Source organism: Temnothorax curvispinosus, unplaced genomic scaffold (assembly GCF_003070985.1).
Source record: "Temnothorax curvispinosus isolate PA1 unplaced genomic scaffold, ASM307098v1 QBEX01013630.1, whole genome shotgun sequence".
Lineage (NCBI taxonomy): Eukaryota > Metazoa > Arthropoda > Insecta > Hymenoptera > Formicidae > Temnothorax > Temnothorax curvispinosus.
This window is the reverse complement of record NW_020223410.1, coordinates 34644-52225: the sequence shown is the minus strand read 5'-3', so window position 1 is coordinate 52225 and position 17582 is coordinate 34644. Positions and strand designations below refer to the sequence as shown.

General features: G+C 27.2%; 2 protein-coding genes and 1 non-coding gene across 6 annotated transcripts; 2 read left to right on the top strand and 1 right to left on the bottom strand.

The window, feature by feature from the left end:
* Positions 1–112: 112 nt before the first annotated feature.
* On the top strand, positions 113–4860 carry LOC112463765 (fatty acyl-CoA reductase 1-like). Its single transcript, XM_025030324.1, has 9 exons — positions 113–756; positions 1115–1363; positions 1705–1850; positions 2078–2187; positions 2675–2867; positions 3173–3418; positions 3795–3971; positions 4056–4136; positions 4629–4860. Exons 1-9 carry the CDS (start codon positions 553–555, stop codon positions 4717–4719), a joined length of 1497 nt encoding a protein of 498 aa, XP_024886092.1. The 5' UTR covers positions 113–552; the 3' UTR covers positions 4720–4860.
* Positions 4861–5820: 960 nt separating this feature from the next.
* Positions 5821–16937, top strand: LOC112463763 (fatty acyl-CoA reductase 1-like). Of its 4 annotated transcripts, none has more exons than XM_025030320.1 (10): positions 5821–6189; positions 12591–12839; positions 13096–13241; positions 13394–13503; positions 14019–14211; positions 14925–15164; positions 15765–15941; positions 16027–16107; positions 16602–16734; positions 16825–16937. In XM_025030320.1, the coding sequence occupies exons 1-9, from the start codon at positions 5986–5988 to the stop codon at positions 16681–16683; spliced, it is 1482 nt and encodes a 493-aa protein (XP_024886088.1). In that variant the 5' UTR covers positions 5821–5985; the 3' UTR covers positions 16684–16734; positions 16825–16937. The 4 variants fall into 4 exon arrangements, with proteins under 4 accessions (XP_024886088.1, XP_024886090.1, XP_024886086.1 ...); XM_025030321.1 differs by lacking the exon at positions 5821–6189 and adding an exon at positions 11671–12265; XM_025030318.1 differs by lacking the exons at positions 12591–12839; positions 13096–13241; positions 13394–13503; ... (4 more) ...; positions 16602–16734; positions 16825–16937 and adding exons at positions 6525–6773; positions 7088–7233; positions 7405–7514; ... (3 more) ...; positions 9557–9637; positions 10133–10448 and having other exon boundaries at positions 5875–6189.
* A 276-nt stretch (positions 16938–17213) lies between these two features.
* Trnas-gga lies at positions 17214–17286 on the bottom strand. Its single transcript has one exon. It is a non-coding gene; the product is annotated as a tRNA-Ser (tRNA).
* Positions 17287–17582: the final 296 nt, after the last annotated feature.

Sequence of the window (17582 nt, the reverse complement as noted above, 5' to 3'; positions counted from 1 at the left end):
CTCTCTCTCTCCTTCTCTTCTTCTCTACCTTTTAACTTTCCATCTCCTCCTTCTCTTCTTTCCTCTCTTTTTTTCAATTCTTTTATTTAATTAAATAGTATTATATTTAAATATTTACTAGGAATCTGCGCTGCAAATAGTTATTATTACTATAATTGTTATTATATAAATGTATTATATCTTCACATTATTGCCATATATTGTGAAGCAGACGCATATTATTGCATATATTTCATATGTTTGCACTTTCAACCTTACACTGTAGATATACAAGCATATATCTGCATATCCTGTTTATCGAAGCACATATAATCCCACAAGTTTGATTGGCTGACGGTTATAAAACGATTATAATTCATTTCGTGTGTAAGCAGCAGCCCGTGTAAGAAGTTATAAACATTTATTCTTTACTTACATCGACAAATGAAAAGTGACAACGATTCCAAGTGTTTCTATACCTTAGTTTTGTGTTGAGCTGCTAGATCATTATTATTTATGTTAACTTTGTTATAATAGTAATAAAATAAAATAAATAATACAGTAACGACCAAGATGACAGTTGATTTAGCCAAATCGATTCCTGCATTTTACGCCGGACAAAGTATACTTTTGACAGGTCCGACAGGATTTCTGGGTAAAGTGTATATTGAAAAAGTATTACGATCTTGTCCAGATGTTCGTGAAATATTTCTGTTGATGCGTCCGAAAAAAGGATTAAGTATAAATCAAAGACTGGAAAAAATATTAGATTTACCGGTAAGTTATATATAGAAAGTGGAACTTTTTGCAACGACCCATTTTTACAGTATTTGTAAGATTTTTAAAATACATATTTTATTATATTTAAATGTTTAGTAAAAATAATTTTTTTTTGTAAATGTCAGTGTCGTTGCAATTGCACAAATGTCATCACTAAAAAAAGTTATTTTCAATAACAATAACATAATATATAATACATAATATATAATAAAATATTGGAATATATTTAAAATAAAATGTGTTATTGCAAATATATTATTAACCATTTCACTCTAATATTGTACATTTATTAAAAATATTTTAGAATTATTACTGTAATGAAAACTTTTTTATAAATTATAATTTATCTGTTTAGTTATATGAAAAACTACGCGATGAGCGAGCTTCTAATTTCGAGAAATTAATTCCGATTTTGGGCGATGTTAGTGAGAAAGGATTAGGTTTGTCGGCTGCAGACAGGCAAATGTTGATTGAAAGAGTGACTATAATAATACATGCAGCGGCGAGTGTAAGATTTAATAACAGTTTAAAATATGCTATACTTTCCAACACTAGAGCAACGAGGGACATTTGTATTTTAGCTCAAAGTATGAAGAATTTAAAAGTAAGTAATGTTTACTAAAAAAAAAAATTACAGAATGTGAATTTGTATTCATGTATAATTTTACGTAATTCATTGCATTACGTTACGTGATACATTTTATGTATAATGTTTTGCGCACAACGTTACATATCTCAATCATAAATTTTCTCGTAAATACATATTATGGCGTATTTTTAAGTTTAATAACAGTTTAAACAGAATAAATTTGGAAGAATGTAAACATGATTGAAATATCATAATGTATCAATATCTATAGTATAAATTAAATATATCTTGTTATTATATACAAACTTTTATGTACTAAAAAAATTTAAAAAAAAGATTCCTCTTTTTTATTAAAGGCATTAGTGTATGTCGGTACAGCATTCGCACACGTGAATAATCCATTTATTGAAGAAAAAGTGTACCCGCCTATAGCTGATTGGCGGAAGATGATAGATATGGCCGAGTCATTGGATGAGCATACTTTAAACATTTTTACAGCTAAGTAAGCTATAAACTAATCGCGTTTATAAATTTTATATAGTTAGGTATGTTTTTTAACTTTTAATTTATTATTATATTATATTATTATATTTTTAAATTATATATTTCTTATTATATTATTATAGTTATCTATTTAGAACTCTTTTTAGAACTATTCTTTTATTCACATATTGTACTTCTAATGATATTAAAATTTTTAATTTTGTGCACACTTAAAATTATATATAGATGTTTGGATTACGCTCCCAACACGTATATATTTTCGAAGAACCTATCGGAAAGTGTGATACAGGATTATTCTTCCTCTTTGCCTTGCGCGATCGTAAGACCTTCCATTGGTACATAACCTTTTTTTAATTTTCAAAAATAAATCTTTATAAGTTGTTATAGAGTATGCGGAATATTTGTATCTCCATTTTATATTACATTGTTTTTAAATATAATATTTATAGCGGTAGAATATAATTTTTTGTAAAGATGATAAAGCATTGAAAGTATAAAAAGAAAGAAAATTACATGTATATTTTAAGTTCTAATTATTTTAAAAATACATTTACTGTTATGTTGGTATTTATGTAGTTCGTCAAATATGTCTTTTACAATAATCTTTATTACTAAATAAATTAACATGTTTGACATTTCTTACGAGAAATTAAAGTAACCAAAAACTAAACATATGCATAGGATTCTACAACATATGTTTATATAACTCTATAACTCTTTTTTTTCATTTCGGTTGATAATGTATGGGCAAACTTGATAATATTACTAGAATATAACAATAACGCATTAATATTAACTTAACAAATGTATTTCATATTTTAGTGATGCCATCGCTAAAAGAACCAATGCCAGGATGGATAGATAATATTTATGGTCCAATAGGACTTTTCATTGGTGGCGGAAAAGGATTAATACGAATAGCCTGTTGCAATAAATCCGTTAACGAAGACGCAGTACCAGTAGATATTGTCATCAAAGCTATAATAGTTGTAACTTGGAAGCTAGGATTAACTACGTATGACCATCAACGTATATAAGCATGCATTTTTAACTACATTAAATTATAAATACGAAAGCTTCTTTTCTCTATTTAAAATTATATCAATGTTTACTATATACCTAATTTTTAATGATATTTCATAGAATTGCATAATTTGAAATTTCGGAAATTACTTTCTTATTATCTATACAATTTACATTATCTATATTATCTTATTTCTACACTTAATACAAATTATACAAAAATTTTGCATAAATTGCAAACCTATTATTATTTATTTTTTAGTTTATTAATTAATACATAATTATGTTTATTATTAGCTTTACAGCAGGTTCCACACCTTTTATTTTAAACTGTACAAATCAGAAACACCTGACATATCAAGATGGTATAAAATTATTATTCAGTATCACGCGTGATGAGGTGCCTTTGGAAGGAATTGTCTGGATTCCTAATACAATATTGACCGATAATTTTATACTGTTCTATATATTAACGATTTTATTGCATATTCTGCCAGCTATATTAATAGATCTGATTTTATATTTCTCAGGACGTCGACCTATGTAAGTTCTTAAATTAAATATTTATCTAGTTTAGCAAATGCAAATTATTTCTGCATGTATTTAATTTAATCAGTAAGATTCAGCTATTCCGCATACAAATAATATATGTTTCGTTTTCAATAAAAAGATGTTTCTATTTTAAATTAATATGGAATATCATTTTGCATATATTATATTTCTTCTTTTTATCTATTTATCTCTTTTACATATTTAGAAGAAACTTTTATACATAGCAATATATCTATAAAAACGTATATATTCTTTCTATCTATTTTAATTGCACTTGCGGATTTTGAATCTTACAGATTCAATAATATAGTTGATTCCGTATCATTATAATTAAACTTTTATTTTAATGAATAACATTGCAAATTAGGCTAATACGACTGCAGAGAAAACTGTACGTGGTCAATCGTGCTGTGAGTTATTTTTCGTTCCATGAATGGAAATACAGCAATACTAATAGCTTATCTTTAATATCCTCAATACCACCTGATAACAGGGATATGTTTTCTTTTGATTATTCCTACATTGATATTAGAGAATATTGCAAGTAAGTGTATTATATTTTTTTATATTCTAAACAATGTTCACAATGAAGACCCAGTCATTAAATGTTTTATCTCACAATATAAAGGAATAGTGCCATTGGTGGCAAAAAATTTCTTCTTCACGAAGACTTAAATCGATTGGATGCAGCCAGAGCACATAGTAAAAGGTATATATTAATAGGTTATGAATAAGTTATAAAATTATCGTTTACTTATGTTTGCGCATTTAAAAAATCGGCTCATATTAGTTAACATATAATAGCAATGAAAATTAAACGATCGATCACTTTTCGGAAACTAACGGATGAAACAAATCTATAATGTGTAAAAAAATCACTATAACTTTGGAGGTTATATTTTAGATAAATGTTTGATAAATGTTTGAAATTTCAAAATTCTTGTTACAAGTTTAGAGTAAGACATTTTAAATAATTAGGTTATATAGTAAAATATTTATCAAAAAATACGTATTGCTGTCGATATGTATTTTATGACATAAATAATACAGAAAACGCCTGTGAAAGAGAAAAAGTATCGTTGTAAATTTATTGATACATTTTGAATAGCAAAATAAGTTTTATACAATTTCTTATTTAAGATGCATAATCAAAGTAACTAAGACATGTATAACATATTAATTACATTTATTCTATTTTTAGAGTGCATTTGTTCGTTACAATAGTGGAAACTGTTGTCTCTACTGGCGTATTGTGGATAATGTTTAAGTGGATCTACTCTTATATATTATAAAATTGCTGATTACCCATGTTTAGTGAACTACAGTTTATGATAATCAAATCCATATAATGCATAGCTTTCAGAAGAAAAATAATTTTTTAGCTAAAAAAATATTTTTCTTTTTATAGATATTTTATTATATATTTAGAATATAACGGGGATATTTGAATATTTATCGTTAAATATTATGTGTATAAGCTTAAAAATTAATCAAATAGAGTGCAATTTGCATAGAAATAAAATACATAAACGACAACTTACGGTTATGCGCATACGTAATAAGCAACTGGCTGTAATAATTGTTTGCAGTACATTGTGTGTTTACAAAAAAAAACTATATGAAGATCAACGTATAAAAATAAAGTATTGATATATTTTTACGTTTCACTTCTTATATATTCAATTTATGAGTATAACCAATTTATGAGTATAAACAAGATGTTCGGCAAGTCATAACCAAGATGAAAGTAGATTAGGTCAAACTAAAAAAAAAAATTATGTGCAATTTTGCAAAATTCTCATTAGTTATTGAATAATTAATTAAAACGTCTGAGCAAATAAGCGCATGAGAAGCAGTAGGCATGTAATGTATAGAAATCGACTGGGCTAAATCAGTTGTCATCTTATTTATTACTTTTAAAACAAAGCTAACATGAACAATATAATCACTCAATGCAGAAGGTAGATACTGAACATTTGGAATCGTTTTCACTTTTATCATGTCGATAGGAAGAGATAAGTAGAGTTTAAATAAACAATTATAACTATATAATTGTAAATTATACACGCTTATTTCCCACGTACGAATAGAATTATATTCGTTTTATAGCCAATCAAATTTCTAGAACTATCTGTGCTGTAGGAAACAGGAAATGATGTGCAGAAAATGATGTAAGATTGAAAGAGGAAGCACACAATATATGCAATAATATGCATCTGCGCTTCATAATAAATGGCATTTACACATAATGCAATATAAAATATATTACATTATATCTTTTCTACATTTACGTGACTGCCATATTACGAATATTAAATTATTGCACACGCATATTATCGCATATATTGTTTGTTTGCTCTTTCAACCTCATTCCTGCACATCATTTCCTGTTTCTTAACTCATAAGTAGTTTTTAAAATTTTATTCAATCTTTTCTTGCATGTTTATATCGACAGAAAAAAAGTGACAACGGTTTCAAGTCGTTCAGTATCTAAATACCTGTTGCATTGTTAAGTTATTATTGTTAATATTAGCTTTGTTTTAAAAGTGATAAATAAGATGACAATTGATCCGGTCAAATCGATTCCTGCATTTTACGCTGGACAAAGTGTATTTTTGACAGGTGCAACAGGATTTTTGGGTAAAGTGTTTATCGAAAAAGTATTGCGATCTTGTCCAGATGTTCGTGAAATATTCTTATTAATGCGTCCAAAAAAAGGACTAAATATTAACGAAAGGCTCGAACAAATGTTAAACTTACCAGTAAGTTTGTTGTGGAAAGAGAATCTTTTTATAAAAACGCATTTTTTCAGATTTTAAAGATCTTTAACATATTATTATTATATCACATTTAAACATATAATAAAACAAATTTTTTTTCAAAAACGTTATAGTAAACGTCATTATTATTATTAAAGAAAGTTACTTTTGACATTAACACTTTATAAATAGTGCATAATAAAATATATTGCATTTAGAGTAAAATGTTGTAAACGTCATTACACGTTTCTTCTAATGTAAATTTATTCAAATTATCTTAGAAATTACTGTATTTATTTTAATAAAAACGTTTTTATAATTTCTAACTTCTATTTAAGTTATTTGACAAATTGCGCAATGAGCAACCTTCGAATTTCAAGAAATTAGTTCCAATTTTTGGCGATGTCACAGAGAAGGGATTAGGTTTGTCGGCTGCGGACAGACAAATGCTGATTGAAAGAGTGTCTATAATAATACATGGAGCGGCAAGTGTGAGATTTAATGACACTTTAAAATACGCCATATTTGTCAATATTAGAGCAACGAGAGATATCTGCATTTTAGCTCAAAGTCTGAAGAATGTAAAAGTAAGTAATTGAAATTGTGCACTTGCATTCACATTTATAATATACGTTACATGATATATTTTCGGTCATGTTTTACGCAGCAACTTATATTTCAATCACACATTTTCTCTCAAACACTTAATATATGGCGTATTTTTCAAACTTAATAATGTTTCAATCAAAATAAATCAGGAAGAATTTAGACCTGATTGAGATATCATAAAATGTATCAATATCCAATTAATATAAATCAATTATTTATTGCTATAATACACATTTTTTTGTGCTGAAGAAAATTTAAAAAATACATTTTTTTCAAATAAATTCTGTTAAAGGCATTAATATACATCAGTACAGTATTCGCACATGTAAATAAATCACTTATTGAAGAAAAGGCTTATGCACCTATAGCTGACTGGCAAAAGATGATCAAAATGGCCGAGTCGTTAGATGAACATACTTTAAACATTTTTACAGCTAAGTAAGTTATAAATAGAAATTGTCATTACAAATTTTTGTAATTGTCATTACAATATAGTAAAACAAAATTTGTCTTCTTTAAACTATTTTCTTATTTACCTCGCACTTTTATTAATACTGAAATATTTTATTATATTAATTTAATTCTGTATACACTTGAAATTATATATAGATGTTTGGACTACGCTCCCAACACGTACATATTTTCGAAGAACCTAGCGGAAAGTGTGATACAGAATTATTCTTCCTCTTTGCCTTGCGCGATTGTAAGACCTCCCATTGGTACGTAACCTTTCTTTTAATGTTTAGAAATAAATCTTAATAAGTTGTTACGGAGTATGCGGAATATTTGTATCTCCATTATTTTATGTTACATTGTTTTTAAATATAATATTTATACAGTTAGATATTAACTTCTTGTAAAGATAAAGCGTTGAAAGTAAATAGAAAGAAAATTGCATGTATATTTTAAGTTCTAATATATTTTAAAAGTAGATTTACTTTTATGTTTATATTATTTATGTAATATAGTTCGTCAAATATAAATTAACATCCTTGGCGGTTTTTATAACAAAATTAAAATTAAAAAAAATTTTTAATATATGTTTATATGGTTTTACAACTTCTCTATCCTCATTTCGATTGATAATATATGGGCAAGAAACAGTTTAATAATCTTACGGGATTTAAGTAATAATCTAGCATTAATAGACAAATATGTATCTCATATTTTAGTGACGTCATCGATAGAAGAGCCAATGCCGGGATGGATAGATAACGTTTATGGTCCAATAGGACTTTCTATTGGTACCGGGAAGGGAGTAATACGAGTAGCCTATTGTAATAAACATGTTACTGAAAATGCAGTGCCAGTAGATTTTATCACTAATGCTATAATTGTTGTATCTTGGAACCTAGGATTAACCAGGTATGATTTACATGCATGCATCTTTAACTGTATTAAGTTATATACAAATACGAAATTAAATCTAAAGAGGAATGATTTTAGTTAAATACTAAACCTATGGTTGCAAATGCCAGTATTATGCAATATTATGCAAGATTTACAGCATGTAATTGTTCAAATATACATCTTTACTGAATGTTCCTAATAATAAGAATATCGATTTATATTTAGATTCTTTTTAATCGTATGTTTATTTATGTATATTTTTAGTTTGCATTAAAAGTATTGCATTTAAAAGGTTGAAAGCATGTATCATTTGATGGATCTATCTAAAATCTAAATATTCTTCTGCATGTAAAATAAAACTGGACAATTTTTAAATAATTTAATAACGGTTGTTTATGTATTTATTTTTAATTCGCCAAAACTTTTTGTAGTACATTTTGTAAATATTTGTCTTATCTTTGAGACATAAAAATTGCACATTATACGAAATTCTGTAAATTATAATTATTATTTATTTTATTTATTAATATATAATTTTTTTATTATTATTACATAGCTTTACAGCGAGTTCCACACCTTATGTTTTGAACTGTACAATAGAGAAAAACATGACATACCAAAGTGCTACAAAAATGTTACTTAGCGTCACAAATGAAGTGCCTTTTGAAGGAATTGTCTGGACTCCTAACATAATATTAACCGACAATTTTACTCTGTTTTATATATTAACTATGTTACTGCATATTCTGCCAGCTATATTAATAGATTTGGTTTTGAAATTCTTTGGACGTCGACCTATGTAAGTTTTGAATTAAATATTTAGTTTTAGTACTAGTTTAGCAAATTTAAAATAACTAACTTTCTGCAGGTATTTAATTTAATCGGCGGTACTTACGCAAATTGAGATAAAATGCTAAAGCAATTTATTTATTTGATATTAATCTGGAATTTTAATTTAAGTTTCTCTTTACCTATCTATCTTTTCTACATATTTCGAAAAAATTTTAAATATAACAACATATCTATGAAAATGTCCTTTGTACATCTATCTTATTGTACTTGTGGATTCTAACACTGCAATAATATGGTTAAAGCTGTGTTGTTATAACTAAGCTGTTTCATATTTATGAGTAACATTCAAATTAGGCTAGTACGATTAATGAGAAAACTGTACGTGGCCAATCGTGCTGTAAGTTACTTTTCGTTCCACGAATGGAAATACAGCAATACGAATATGTTATCTTTGATATCCTTGATACAACCTGATGACCGGGATAAGTTATTCTTATTGGATTATTCTGACTACGATATTAAAAGCTATATGATGTAAGTGTATTATATTTTTATTCTAAATAATGTTTAGAATGAAGACAATTTAAAGTCATTAAATGTTTTATCTTACAACATAAAGAAATGGTGCGATTGGTGCCAAAAAGTATCTCTTTCACGAAGACATGAATCGATTGGATGCAGCCAAAGCACACAAGAACAGGTAAAATATATTATAAACAGCATTTATTATTATTTAAACATGTTTGCAATTGCATGATATGTTAAAAATCGGCTTTTTTTAGAAAACATGTTATCACAATAGGCAGACAAATCTGATTACTTTTTGAAAACTAACGGATAAAACAAATAGTATATGTATATAGAAATAAGTATATGATTTATAGTTATAATTATGGCAATCACGCCTCAGATAAATATATCGAAATTTTAAAGGTTTATTATAAGTGCAATACATTATTTATTAATTCAGTGATAGAGTAATTTGTAATTACTTTTATATTAATATTAATTGTAAATTAAATGTATTATCAATGTGTATTGTGTGATGTAAATAATTTAGAAGGAAAGAAAAAAAAAGTTAATATAAGGACTTCAGTACATAATAAATATAATTTATACAATTTTCTGTTTAAAAAAACTAATCGAAATAATTATAATATGTATAATATATTAATCGCATTTATTCTATTTTTAGAATACATCTGTTCGTCACAACAGTAAAAATTTTTATCTCTATTGCTGTGCTGTGGACATTATATAAGTGGGCGTATTCTAATACATTATAAAATTGATGACTTATCCATACTGCTCGTAAAAAACTGTAATTTATAACAATTAAACACATGTGACGCATAGAAGGGAAGTAATTTTTAATGGGGGAAGATATTTGTCTTGATAGACTTATTGTATTTTTAAAATATGGGGAACATTACTATTAATCCTAAATATCATGCATATTTATGTATATAGACGGTCAAATAAAATGCGATATGCGTTGAAGTAAAATCGTATATATTTCTAGTATATAATACAAAAAGGACTTATATATGCGCCTTTGTAACAGTGTTGTCTGCAACACTATTATATGAACGATTAGGATAAGGTTGGCCAATAATTAAGGCTAGCGCCGTGACTGTCGGACAAACAGTCTGTACAATCTGCACAGTTAGTGCAGTCTGTCACAGTTCTAGCACGATTTAATTGTCATACGTATTTGAAGAAAACGCATGTGGAAGTGTCATAACATTCCCTTTACCGCTAATTAAACCTTTCGTGTACTTCTCATGTGCTCCGTTAAAAATTTATACGTGAATTTGATGCCGCAAATGTGAACGGTAATGGAGAAGATGATAAGATCTGTATCAAATATCAAATTTGTATATATTAAACCCATATTTGTTACCCTATGCTACTGGGCAACTAAATCCCGGTAGGGTATTAGGGCAAGATGACCACGTTGCTGCATGTTTGTATTTTTGTTATTATACAAAATAAAATATACGATTAACAGAATCATGGCCGGGATTAACACATAGAGGAAGGCTGCCTTTATCATATTTGTACAGGTAATCACAAAATTAGTTGTCTGAGAAGTTACAACTTCAAAATTCTGAAATATATGCGGGCTATTTACTCCCGGTCTCCTCTATCTGTCTTTCTCTATCTATAACATTATAATATTATATTTTAATCTTTATAAACAGTATGCGCTGCAGATAGTTATAAAGAAATGCAATGACATAAAAATATAAAAGGAAATATTAAATGTAATTTATATTACATTATATCTCTACTGCCATGTTATGAAGCAGTATGTATATTATTGCATGTATTGTATGTTTGATCTTTCAACGTTATTCTGCATATCATTTCGTGTCTTTCAAAGCGCAGATAGTTCCATAGATTTTATTGACCATAAGACAATAATAATTCAATTCTTGTAATTATTATTGCAAATGTAAGTAATAGTCGATCTTAAATAATTTATTCGGTCTCTACATTTCTCTATTTACTCTATTAATACATATAACAAAGAAGGTAACGATTCCAAGTGTTTCAGTACCTACGTTTTGCATTTCTAGATTATTAAAGTATAGTTTTACTATTTACGTTAATTTCGTTTAAAAGTAATAAATAATTGCATTATATATTTAATTTAAAGGCATGTGTAAAATACATTACATCATATCTTTCATCTAAAATACAAAGTAAAATATATTGCATTATATCTTTAATCTAATGCAATATAAGATACATTGTAATATATTTTTACATCGCTGCTGCATATTACGAAACAAAAGCATGTATTGAATGCTTTGTATTGCATATATTGAATGCTCTTTCAACCTTACATTATGTGAATTTCCTGCACATCATTTCCTGTTTCCTATTGCACAACTAGTTCTAGAGATTTCATTGGCTATAAAATCATTATAATTCAATTCGTCGTACGTAGGTAGTAATAGAGTATAAATAGTTGCAAACATTTATTGAAACTTTACTTGCATTTTTCTATCGTCATAACCGAGGTGGCAACGATTTCAAGTGTTTCCATACCTGCGTATTGCATTGCTAAGTTGTTATTGTTCATGTTAGTTTTATTTTAATAAAAGTAATAAACAAGATGACAACTGATCCAGCCAAATCGATTCCTGCGTTTTACGCTGGACAAAGTATATTTCTAACAGGTGCAACAGGATTTCTGGGTAAGGTGTTTATCGAAAAAGTGTTACGATCTTGTCCAGATGTTCGCGAAATATTTCTGTTGATGCGTCCAAAAAAAGGATTAAATATTAATGAAAGGCTCGAAGAAATATTAAACTTGCCGGTAAGTTAGATATGAAACAAGGCTTTTTGTAACGACATATTTCTTTACAATTTTAGAAATTTTCAAGACGTTATAAAGCATTTAAATGTATAGTAAAAAGAATTTTTTCTAAAGGCATAGTATTAAAACATCGTAACAAAGGGAGCTATATATTTTTGACATTAGAATTTTGTAAATACAAAATATTGGAATACATTTAAAGTAAAATGTTCTTAAAAGCCATTACACTTTCTACCCTACTACTGTAAATTTGTTGAAAATATTTTAGTAATTATCCCAATTATTATAATAAAGACGTTTTTATAATTTCCAACTTTTATTTAAGTTATTTGACAAATTGCGCGATGAGCAACCTTCGAATTTCGAGAAATTAGTTCCAATTTTTGGCGATGTCACAGAGAAGGGATTAGGTTTGTCGGCTGCGGACAGACAAATGCTGATTGAAAGAGTGTCTATAATAACACATGGAGCGGCAAGTGTGAGATTTAATGACACTTTAAAATACGCCATATTTGCCAATACTAGAGCAACGAGAGATATCTGTATTCTAGCTCAAAGTATGAAGAATTTAAAAGTAAGTATAATTTTTACTCAAACAGAGTAAGAGAGAGTGTGGATTTGTATTCATGAATAATGCATTGTATCACATGATATACTTTAAATAATATCTTGGGTAACAACTCATATTTTAGTCGTAAATTTTCTTCCAAATACTTATTACGACGTATTCTTTAAGTTTAACAACAGTTTAAACGCAGAATAAATTTAGAAAAATGTTGATATATGTATCTCTGGATTAAAATATTATAAATTCCTCTTATCTATTAAAGGCATTAGTATATGTCAGTACAGCATTCGCAAACGTGAATAATCCATTCATTGAAGAAAAAGTGTACCCACCTATAGCTGATTGGCGAAAAATAATAAATGTGGCCGAATCATTGGATGAGCATACTTTGAACATTTTTACAGCTAAGTAAGTTGCAAACGGAAATCATGATCACAAACTATATATGTATAGTTAGATATATTAGAACAATTTATCTCCTTTGAATTATTTCTTTATTGATATCGTACTGTTAATTAATATTTATATTTTTAATTGCGTATACACGAAATTATTTACAGATATTTGGATTACGCTCCCAACACGTATATTTTTTCGAAGAACCTAGCGGAAAGTGTAATACAAGATTATTCTTTTTCCATACCTTGCGCGATTGTGAGACCTTCTATGGGTATGTAGCCTTTCTTCTAACAATAAATATTAGAAATAAATTTTGATTTGAACGCATTATTTTGTAACGCTGAATATTTGTATATCCGTTATTTTGTGTTACAGTATCTCGAAATAAAATATTTGAGGAAATGTAATTTCTTCTGAATGATATGATAAGGGCACTATATACATATATAGACGTAGCAAAGAATGAACATATAAATATTTTTTAAATTTTACCATATTTTAAATACGCATTTATGTTAATTTATTACTTTCAAAATATATGTATATTCAATATAGTTAGTCAAATATATTACTAGGCTATATTATTGCTTGATAATAAGCAAATAAATTTGTTGATAATTTTTATAAAAAATTAGATTATACAAAATTAAAAAATATGGTTACAGGGCTTTACATCTTTGCCTCCTGTTTTTATTTTGATAATATATGGGCAAGAGATAGTTTACTAATATTATAAGATTTAAGTAATAATCTAACAATAATAAACAAATGTGTATCATATTTTAGTGTTATCATCGATAGAAGAACCAATGCCAGGATGGATAGATAACGTTTATGGGCCAATAGGTCTTTTTATTGGTGGCGGAAAAGGAATAGTACGAGTAGGCTATTGTAATAAATATCTGAATGAAGATGTAGTTCCAGTAGATATTGTCATCAAAGCTATATTAATCGTATCTTGGAAGATTGGATTGACCACGTATGACTATCAACGTATACGAGTATATGCATGCATTTGTGACTGTGTTAATTTACGAACGCAAAAGCTTTCTTATTTGGAACTATCCATGTTTCGAACATGATCGTATATAAATTTTATTCGACCTATTTTGTTAAATTTAAAGAGAAATGCTTATTTGAGTATGAGCCTATAAAATACAGAAGGGTGCAGCTTATATCAACATATTATGCAATATTCATACTATATCATACGATATCATTGTTCAAAATGCATATCAGATAACATTTACTCAATATTAGTAAAAATTTCCATCTCTATTCAGACTCTTTTCAGGCGTTGTCCGTTATCTTTTTCTTACTTTGCATGATTGCATCTAAAATTATTGCATTTAAAAGATTTTAAATACCTATTATTGTAATATCTAATAAATTTATCTCTATTTTTTTCGTATAAAATAAGACTAAAAATTTCTTAATTAAATAAATTAATAAGAATTTTATTATATATTTATATTTTCCATACATAATTCAATAATTTGTCGAAATATGTATAATAAAATTCGTTAATAATTTCGTTAATAATTTTGTATATCGCACAATTCGAGGTTTTGCAAATTCTTATCTTATTTCTGAAAAACTTTATTTAAATCTTACGAAACTTTGTGTAAATTATAAATCCGTCATTATTTATATTTAATTTATTATTTAATTTATAATTTTGTTTGCTTTTAGCTTTACAGCAGGTTTCACTTTCGTTTTAAATTGTACAAACCAGAGACCTATGTCACATCAAAATGTTATGAAGTTGTTAAGTACTATATTAACTGAAGTGCCTTTTGAAGGAATTGTCTGGACTATTAACCAAACAATAACTGATAATTTTACTCTGTACTATATATTGACTATATTATTGCATATGCTACCAGCTATGTTAATAGATCTGATTTTAAATTTCTCTGGACGTCGACCTATGTAAGTCTTAAATTGAATATTTAACTAATTTAACAAGTGCAAATTATTCATACATTTGATCCAAACGATAAGATTTGGATACTCCGCAAATTAAAATAGTATACTTTTTTTAGGAAAACATTTTTCTTTCATTATAAATTATCCTTGGCTACTTTGCGTATATATTTCTCTTTGCCATCTAGCTTTCTCTTCACTTGTTTATCGTATTTATTGTTGTTTCTTTTCCGCGATGCTGATTAATATTCTCGCTTGGCTCGCTTCGTGATGCGAGAATAACTATCAGGGTGGGAATGACAATTCACAAATAAGTTTATCGTGAATGATTTTGGTTATCCTGATGCGTGATGTCAAATAAATGTGAAAATTGAATTTAATACATGTTATTAAAAATATACATACAATGCTCGAGAATAAATGGCTCGCGTGAAGAGCGCGCTTTGTAATATTCTAATATATTTATAAAAAAATATATTTAGAAAAATTTTTATTGCATTGTTTTATTGCGGATTCTGACTCTACAGATTTAATACTAGATACCTATAGTTAAAAATGTATCGTTATAACTGAACTGTTTTGGATTAATAAGTAACGTGCAATTAGTCTAGTACGGCTGCAGAGAAAAGTGTACGTGATTAATCGTGCTTTGGGATATTATGGATGTAATGAATGGAAATTCAGCAATGTAAATAGTTTGGCTCTGATGTCCTCAATATCACCTGATGACTGGAATACGTTTTCTTTCAATTATTCTAATTGCGATTTGAAGGCGTACGCAAAGTAAATGTATACATTTTTTATCCTATATTATTTTTACAATTAAAGCGATTTAAAACTAATAAATGTTTTATATTGCGATATAAAGAAATTGCATCATTGGTAGCAAAAAATTTCTTCTTCACGAAGACATAAATCGATTGGATGCAGCCAGAGCACACAGGAAAAGGTATAAATATTATATATTTTACTGTATTTGGTTTCGGTTATGCATATTTACATTCATGAATATTTGTGAAATCATCCATTAGATGTTGTGTAATAATAATGGGGATTAAATATCCGATTTCTCTTCGTCTAACAGATAAAATAATTTCATTATGTAAGAAACAGCTATATAATTTATAATTATAATTTTATTCCACTTCAGAAAATGTCGAAAAATTCGAAACCTTGATTAAAAGTTTAAAATCATATTTCTTCTTCTTATCTTAGCGAGAAAGACACTTTCAATAATTACTTGTAGAAATGTTAATCATAATTTTCATACTGCTGTATGATATGCATGACGTAAATAATTCAAAAAATAGAAGAAGAAAAGATTATTGATATAAAAGCATTAATACGTGTTATGTAAGAAAACTGAATTAACGTAATTTACTGTGTAAGAGGCATAATCGAAATAATTGGGATATGTATAATATGTTTATTGTGTTGTTTTAGAGTACATCTGTTCGTTAAAATGGTGAAGAGTATGGTCTCTATCGGAGTACTGTGGTTGATACATAAATGGATCTATTGTTAAACATTATAAATTATAAAATTGCTGATTTACGCATATTGCATGTATGACAATCTATGATACTAGTATATATTATAATATATGATACTAGCTATAATTATATGATACTAGCTATAATTATAGTATATATTATAATATATGATACTATAATTTATGATACTAGCTTAGCATCTTTCAATCAAATCTTTGTATTTTTATTTAGATAAAAAATTCTTATTGTACATTATAAAAAAATTGGCGATAATTTCGCTATTAAAAGAGAATAAAATAAAAAATTTTAAAAATATATATTTAATAACGTTTTAATTTAGAAAAATTTAATCCAGATTACACAAATTAGACTTACAATTTTTTATACAATTACATTTTATACAATTTTATACAATAGTCGTGACGATTCGACCATTGATTTTGGCTCGATTAATCGTCAAGACGTTTATAATCTTTGATACTTATATATATGAGCATCTCATTTTTAAAATAATTTTAAATTAAATATTGATGCTTATATATATAAGTATCAAAGATTATATTACCTCAGCCAGGGTTCGAACCTGGAACCTCCTTCATTCCGTGAAGGTGTCGTACCAATTCGACCACTGAGGCATATGGTAATATTTATCGCAATAACTTATATTAGAGAAATAATAATAGAAGATGGAAACACCGAAATTTTTATTCGGTTGGAGCACCATTACTAGGCCAGGTGTATCAAATTCAATGCAATTGTAATTCGCCAGTACGAAATAATAACTAAGACGTATGAATCGGCCTGATCCGACTGGCAATAATTTTTATCGTCGTGACGATTCGACCATTGATTTTGCCCGATTAATCGTCAAGACGTTTATAATCTTTGATACTTATATATATAAGCATTTATACGTATAAAATTATATAAA

Coding starts and splice junctions, on each gene's coding strand:
- LOC112463763 (XM_025030318.1), top strand. CDS start 5,986: ATGACAATTGATCCGGTCAAATCGATTCCTGCATTTTACGCTGGACAA. Junction 7,234..7,404: donor TTAAACATTTTTACAGCTAA/GTAAGTTATAAA, acceptor AATTATATATAG/ATGTTTGGACTACGCTCCCA. Junction 9,472..9,556: donor GATATTAAAAGCTATATGAT/GTAAGTGTATTA, acceptor TACAACATAAAG/AAATGGTGCGATTGGTGCCA.
- LOC112463765 (XM_025030324.1), top strand. CDS start 553: ATGACAGTTGATTTAGCCAAATCGATTCCTGCATTTTACGCCGGACAA. Junction 3,972..4,055: donor GATATTAGAGAATATTGCAA/GTAAGTGTATTA, acceptor CACAATATAAAG/GAATAGTGCCATTGGTGGCA. Junction 4,137..4,628: donor GCCAGAGCACATAGTAAAAG/GTATATATTAAT, acceptor TTCTATTTTTAG/AGTGCATTTGTTCGTTACAA.